The following is a 7,870-nucleotide window of genomic DNA, read 5'->3' as shown; positions in this document are numbered from 1 at the left end:
AAGTTAAAGGCCTCCATAGCCAAAATATTATTTGAAAAGAATGATCGTCTGCGGGATTTTGGTAATTGCAGGAAGAAGACCTTCACTGAGGGTTTAGCAAACCATGGTCAAAGACTATGGCATTTATCTCCTACACCGGTTGTACCATTTCAACTATTCAAATATTAAACTTTTCAGCAAATTTAGGAGAGGGGTGCTATGAGTTTTGTCATTTCCAACTTTTATACTTTTTGAATTATTAAGCATTTTGTACAAGTTTAAATCCATCCATTTGATTTGACAGAAGCCCTTCAGGCAAAATGCAGAGTGAACAATGCAGAATTTTTAGCCCAATCTTGTGCAAAAAGAGCTGTAAACCTCTTCAGCAGGGTGCACCATTGAGCAGTGTCTAGCTAAACACATTCCTCTCACCACTGACAACTTTTAAACTATAGTTCTGCCTTTTGCTGCCAGTGTTTATGGCTGCCCATGTTTACTTGAAGATGCTTTTTGATAGCTATACCCTTAAGATGCAGGTTCAAATCCAGTAGTTTAGATACAACTTCATGCTGACACTTCAATTCTTATTACTGTTATCATTTCAACTGCTGCAAGTTGCATGATCGAACGTATTGCCCTCAGCTGCAGCATTTAGCAAAAGTTTTCTGCAAAAGTTCAATTGCTGCAGGATCAAAGGGGATTGAAGCTGCACAAAAGGACTAATTGTTTGAATAATAATAATAATAAAAAAAAAAAAAAACGCTTGAAATATCGGCCATGAATTTACCAGATGTTTTTTTTAATCATTTATTCAACATTCCACCATTTTAGCACATTAAAACACTATATTTCTATGGTTGACTCCAGCTTAATAATTATCTCTGCAAAGTATTTTAAACCATTTTAACTACTTCAGACTATTTCAATTCAACCTTTCACAGTTTTGAATAACTCCTCAACTTGCACCATTGTAACAATACTAAGACGTATTACCTTGTCAATTAAAAACATTTTTCTGCTGCTGCCTAATCCTGTACTGTGTGACTGGATGGCTAAGTAAGATGACAGTGGTTCCTAAAGTCACAGTTTAAAATCCACACTGGGATATTGTCCTGTATGATGTCTGCCAATTGCTTCAGTTTCCATAGTAAAATTTACTGTGTTTTTTATGTAATTTTATTTATTCTGTGTAGTTTTCAGCATCTTTGGCCTATGTGCATTTCATTTTAGTCATCCAGCATGATTCAGCATTAATGCATTCACATATGCCGTTATGCAATAACAGCATTTTTCAAGTTTTTGTTTGTTTGTTTGTTTTTTTCTACTATTTTTTGTGACCTACCTGTCCTAATCAACAGTCCTGAGCAGTTAGTGGCAGTAATACACAACTACAATGTTATTTGTTACCCGCCAATGATACACAACAAGAAGACAGGGTGGAGGAATACAGAACAAGCTCCTTTAAAACGTAATAACGGAAAATTCTGGCAAACATCTATGGTTCATTTTCCCCTATTTTTATTGACTTGTTTTAGAATGAGCTTTTCTTACTACAATTAAGAGTAGACATCATTGCCAAGATGCCAAGGCAGTATTCATCTGGAGCTGCAGCTCGAAGATGACCTGTTGTGCTGTTTTATAAAGTTTTAGAATTGGCTTTTTATTTATTTATTTTATTAGTATGATGTTATAATGAGGTTTTATCTTGCTGTGCTTATTTGCTGCCTTTTACCTTTGCTGTGTGCAGCACTTTGGTCGACAGTATTGTTTTTAAAGTGCTTTATGAATAAAATTAGATTTTAATTGGATTGGATGGCTGTACTGAATAGCGGTGTGCGTTCATTATGGAGCTATCAACGTGCCAGACTGTCTTGTTACTTTAACATTATGTGATGCTTCTTTTCTAATTAAACCTCCTCAAATAATTTATAAAAAATAGAAATACACTTCACAAATTATTTTATTTTGTTAGATGTTAGATGATAAGTGAATGTTGTAAGCTGAGCTAATAAATATTTGACATTTACTATTTGAAATACAAGCTCAAAGTAATCCCACATGCTAATCAAATAATTATTTATCCATTGAAGCTTTATCTACTTCTGGATGCTAAAAAAAAAAAAAAAAAAAAAAAGATTTAAAGGGGGAAAAATTAACTCAGCCACCTTAATCATTTTTATGCTGCACAGTGTCAAAATGACCCCCTCTGACCTTGGCAGGGGTAATAAACTGTTGAAAACAGTGTTATTCTCTCTGACTTCAACAACATTTTACTTGAATGACTCAGTCCTCAATATGTACAAATTACACAATTGGCACAACAAGGACAAATTTTTTTTTTGAACTTTTTATCAACAAGGACAATTTAATAAATTATTTACCGCCTCTGGAGCAGAGGCATACCCATGATATTTTTAATGAGGTGCCAGATAGGACAGAATTTGTTGTGGAGTGGCCAATCAATAGACATCAAAGCCGGTTCTGTGCTTGGAGTAACTCTGGAGCCGCTGGAGTTGATCATCAAAAAAAGAATTCTGTACAAGCTGACGAAGATAATGGAAGATCCTTCACACCCTCTACACAACGCCGTGACGAAACAACAGAGTGTGTTCAGTGGGAGGCTTGTTCAAGTCCGATGCAAGACAGAGAGATACAGAAGATCCTTCCTTCCAGCAGCTATCAGGCTGAAGAACAAAGCCCTGAATTAATTAATGTGATTGTTTAAAAAAAAAATAAAAAAAAAAATAAAAAAAAAAAATTACTACTACTACAATATTGAATTTCCCTTTGGGATTAATAAAGTATTTTTCATTCATTTCATTCATTCATTCATCACCAACTACAATGTACAGTAGGATTATTGTTAACTTTGATTAGAATCAGTGTAAGAATTACTGGATGTCTGGAAACCCTTAATTAACAGCTTTAAGCTATTTTCAATAAAAAAAAAAAAAAAAAAAAAAGCAAAACACTGTTTTACAGATTTCAAAGAATATACATGATATAAATTTTGAAAGAGAGCAAACTGGTGTTACAAACAGATAAAGTCCTTTATCTCACAGAGGAAAGAAAGGCTCTGAACATATTGCAGAGTGAACAAATAGAAAAACGAATGATCAAACATTTAACACAAATTCACACAAGTCTAACAGAAGGTTACCCTCAGACTGCACTCCAGCCTCATGCCCGCTGGTTAGACACATATATAACACTGAATCTATGTTATTTAACATTTACATTCACCTATGTTATTAATTCAGAAGACAAATTCATATTTCATCTATTTCTTATACCTAATGTATATAGTACTTTATCAAATGTATAAGAGCAACCCAAAGTGTTTTACAGAGAAAACACATCAAAGTACACATTAATTAAAACAACTGAAATAAAACAAACAAAAAATAAAAAAATAAAGATTAGAAATGTATCATTATAAAAGCAAGTTGTACATAATAAGAAATGATCATACAGATAGAGATAAAAGCAGACATTAGGCATTTATCTTGGTTCTCACCTTAATAAACTTGACAAGCTACCAAAAAGAATCCAAGTAAAATTGCTGAGGTGACAAAATTACCTTCTGTCATGTCAAAGATTTTCCTTTTTATGTTTAAAAGCAAAATCCTTTGCAAGAGTAACATTACTGAGGTCAGGAGAAAATATTTTTCAAACCCATGCATTAATGCAAAGTAGAATAGGTAATATGTTAGCAATAAATTAAATTGAAGTTAAATTGAATGTCTGTCACTATGAACTTAAATATTATAGTTGGGTAATTATGATCTGTTCATTCTTTGTAAATGTATTGTAATTTTTTTCTCCTTTAGGTCATTCATTCAACATTATCACTGCATCATTCCATTTATATATGTTTAATTAAACAAAAAATGTTTTTATTTAATTTAATTAATGACATGGATTAAATGTGAACAAAAGAAATGATTTCCGTTTTTATTAGGAAAAAAAGAAAACTCATCTGCAACATCTGTTGTACCACAGTGACCATTTCACATCCACAGAACACAGTGTATTAACTACAGTTTTAAATGGAAATAGCTTTTGACTGGAAAAACTACTCCCACTGTCTGCAGCCTGATTATGGGGGAAAAAACATTTAAAGTCTTGTTAGCAGGATATAAAAACGCGGTTTACATGCACTACAATTTCGGGATTGAACATATTTTAATCCAGCGATGAATACAGTAAGTCCTGGTAGGTGACTTTATGCAATATCACATTGTAACATTTACATATTCACCACTAATTTAATTACAAATTCAACACCACACCAACCCGTAAAAAAAAAAAGATTGCTTGGCCCTTCAGACCTTCGACGAACAGTTATAAGGCAAAAAAAAAAAAAAAGTCACATCTGATTCATGTTTGTGGTAGGAAATGCACTAAAGTGCCAATTTTAAACCTTTGTGGTTATTTTAACGAACAGATAGAAAAAATGTAAGTACAATCTCAGTTCTCTGTAACAAGGCCCACATTAGCAATGAAAATGAGGGCAGTTAAGTAACTAAATAAATACAGTTTAAAAAGAGGGGTAAAAGGAGGGAGGAGGGTTATAATAATATTTTTTTAAAATTAATAGAAAAGTTACACTCAAACATTTAATTAAATTTATCGACTGTGTAAATTAACTCAGCAGCAAATACTGTATAAAGCACTTTTCAAGTATGAGCCTCTAATATTATTTGCGTGAATGACTACACTGCATGCTTGCTATCAACTTTAAACTGTGTAGAGACAATAATATGTGATTTCTTGAGGCGGATTGATTATGGGGTTGCATGTATTTTTCTTCATCTGGAAACAAACACCCACGCATTCCACCCCCCACCAAGGATTCAAAAAGACTAATCAATAAAAGACACAGGCCGCATTTACTGCAAATGATAAACAGGATAAAATAATCGATTAATATCCTTTAATAAATTGGAAAATTGGATAATATTTAGTGTCTTTAATTCTATATCAGTTATACTGTCTGTGTTATCATTATCTTACCAGAACTTCCCTACAGTCTATCCCAAACCAAATCTATCCAGGCTGTGAATCCCAAACGGTACATTTCCAAGAACCACGTCGCCAAAAATATAAGCCTAACTTTGATATGCCTCCCTTCATTAACGTCTCATGCCATGAGCCTCAGGCAGCTGGACGTTCATGTGACCGTCTTTCCTCCCCCCTTTCAGTCATTCCAATATTCACTTTGTGAGCGACCTTTTCACACGCAATAACCTGCAAAACATTTTTATGAGATGTTTTATTTGTTTTTGTAGATCTCTCCATTTTAGCACCAAACAGCCTTAATGAACATAATCTACAGTATATGTCTCTCTCGTTGGACTCATCTTCCTTTTATTGGCTGCTGCATGTGCATCAACATCCGTTCTTTAATGTGTTAAATCATCTCCAAGAAAGTATTGCGCACATCCACAAAAAAATAATCGCATCAAATTCTCAATGTGCCACATAATCTTTAAAGCCTCGACTATCAAAGCTAATTTTGTTAATCGCTCAAAATATGACATAAAACATTTTTGTTCTGGATTATTTCAGAGGAAACTTAGTTACGCCTTCAGTTTTTCTGATCAGCTTAAAAAGGCTCAGTATGGTCTTTTATAAACCGCAGACTGGAAAGGTAGTCACATATTATATACAAAAATCGATCAAGATATACAGAAAAAGCAAACCAGTCAAGAAAAGGCAACTATGCTTGTCAGTTGTATTTCAGTCCAGTTTCCAGCGAGTCTATCCCTCCAACTCGAGAGAATAATTGTCCATTTAAAAGTTCTCTTTAGTCAGCTGTGCTGGAGAACGAAACAATAAATAGACTAAATCGTAAAATAAAACTAACGTAAATTCCATGTTGACGTCCAAAAGTCTTTGACGCTTGAGTGTCATCTGCAATATTAAATACGAATCAATCATGGCTTGTTACAGCTTCAACAGGCTGCAATAAAAAACAACTACAGCTTTGAACGTCGACAACCTAATTTACTCTTTTTCTTCCTCATTCTACGAGGTCTCACGGGCCGAAGCACCACGAACACAGGACCAGCTCCTGCAGGGTTTTACGCAGCTCCTTGCTCCGGTAGGCGTAGATGAGCGGATCAATGAGTGAGTTGCAAATAATGAGAATGAGGAAAAGATTGAAGTTACGGAAGAAACAGTTACAATAGGGGCTAGTGGGGCAGGCGAGGATGAGGATGAGGTGAAGAAAGAAAGGTCCCCAACATAAAATAAAAACCCCTAGCAGGATAGTGAGGGTAATTGCTCCCTTCATGCTCGTAGATTGGCGCCTGCTTTTGTGGAAAGCGGTGATGCGTCGTGAGTGCAAGTGGGCCAGGAGAAACATATGCAGATACAGCACTGCATTAAATACCAGAGTGGTGCAGAAGAAGGTGACGAGGCACACGATGACAGCGTTGTCGGTATGATACACGATGAAGAGGATGCTTGAAGTGATGCTGGCCAGCCAGACCACCACGATGATGATGCTTGCGCGCTGCGTGGTCATGATACTGTGGTAACGCAGCGCGTAAAAGATGGTGACGTAGCGATCTGCGGCGATTGTGCACAGAAATGAGAGTGAGGACACCACAGAGCTGCAGATCATTACGTCGATAACGTTGTCCAGGTGGCGCAACATGCCAGGGTTTACGTCCAGGAGGCCGTGGTCATTGAGAAGCATGTATATGGTTTCCACAACGTTACTGACGCTGACAAGCATGTCGGACACGGCAAGGCAGCAGATGAAATAGTACATGGGAGAATGCAAGTTGCGGTTCTTTATTATAGCCAGAATCACCAGGATATTCTCCACAAGGCTGATAAGTCCCAGCGCCAAGAACAGCTCCTGGGGGATGCGGATCTGAACGCAGCCAAACAAGTTTCGCTCTCCTATAGTAGAGTTGGTCTCGTTTTCCTCCATAATGTCATTTAGAGGGTTGAGCTCCATGTGGAGAATGGACGGGTAATGCATGGAGCCGTTCGTCATTTCTATATCTTACTTTTGCATAATAATTGACAGATTTTCAGGTTCACTATCTAATGCAGCAAATTGCAAAGCTGGAAGTTTCATAAGTTGCTCGGAGGATGATACGGCATCAGCTGCTGCAGTTGCCTCCCAGCAAAGTAAAACAGTGAAACCGTTTATCCAAACATGTGTGAAATCACAATGTTCAATATCCACAAATCTTAATGTGTTACTCGTTTAAGCCAATAAGTAGATTAAACAGCTCTCAGTTGCGGAGGGAAAAATCAAAGGAACGCGCCGCGGGGATCCGGAATGCTGGCGCTTTCTTGCATGTCAATAATTCCTCTCTTCATCCAGGTCCTCCTCATTTTTATGATGCAGTTTGAGTTGAACTGGAACCCATAGTTTCTTTACCAAAACATTGCGTTTCTCGATAGACCTATGACATTTTACTTTCCGCTCGATCCGCTCTTCCTCAAAACGATCTGAACAACGGGATGGCGGTGAGCTGCAGGAGTGTGTCCTTGTGTCATGGGAATTAGAGACTATGTTGTTTTAGTTACTCCGAAAAAGATGCTCAGTTCAGCAGACTCCTCCTCTTCCTTACACAGTCGTCATCTAGGCTTTGGTCATGTCTCAGGACTGCGCGCGCAAAGCGGATGGTGATGTCTTGATTTTTAGGGATGTTCTGATTATTATTCGCCTATTATGTTTATAGCACATCCTCGATCAAGGTTAGTGTTGTAGGCTATACTAAAACTTTTTGTAATACTTTTTTAAGTTTAAAGTTTTCCTTAACGCAGATTTTTCCACAAGATTTCATAGATTTGGTTTTACGTTTCCATGTCAGGTTTCGTAAATCCTGCCAGAAACCACCAATTCACCAAACCCTCATTTTTA

The 7,870-nt window shown here is 36.5% G+C and overlaps 1 protein-coding gene across 1 annotated transcript; it reads right to left on the bottom strand.

Moving 5' to 3' along the window:
• Nucleotides 1–6,019: 6,019 nt before the first annotated feature.
• mc1r (melanocortin 1 receptor) lies at nt 6,020–6,991 on the bottom strand. The gene has a single exon (XM_041988891.1). It carries the CDS (start codon nt 6,989–6,991, stop codon nt 6,020–6,022), a length of 972 nt encoding a protein of 323 aa, XP_041844825.1.
• Nucleotides 6,992–7,870: the final 879 nt, after the last annotated feature.

This window comes from Melanotaenia boesemani, chromosome 1, assembly GCF_017639745.1.
Source record: "Melanotaenia boesemani isolate fMelBoe1 chromosome 1, fMelBoe1.pri, whole genome shotgun sequence".
Taxonomy (NCBI): domain Eukaryota; kingdom Metazoa; phylum Chordata; class Actinopteri; order Atheriniformes; family Melanotaeniidae; genus Melanotaenia; species Melanotaenia boesemani.
This window is presented reverse-complemented; position numbering and strand designations above follow the sequence as displayed.

Coding starts and splice junctions, on each gene's coding strand:
- mc1r (XM_041988891.1), bottom strand. CDS start 6,991: ATGACGAACGGCTCCATGCATTACCCGTCCATTCTCCACATGGAGCTC.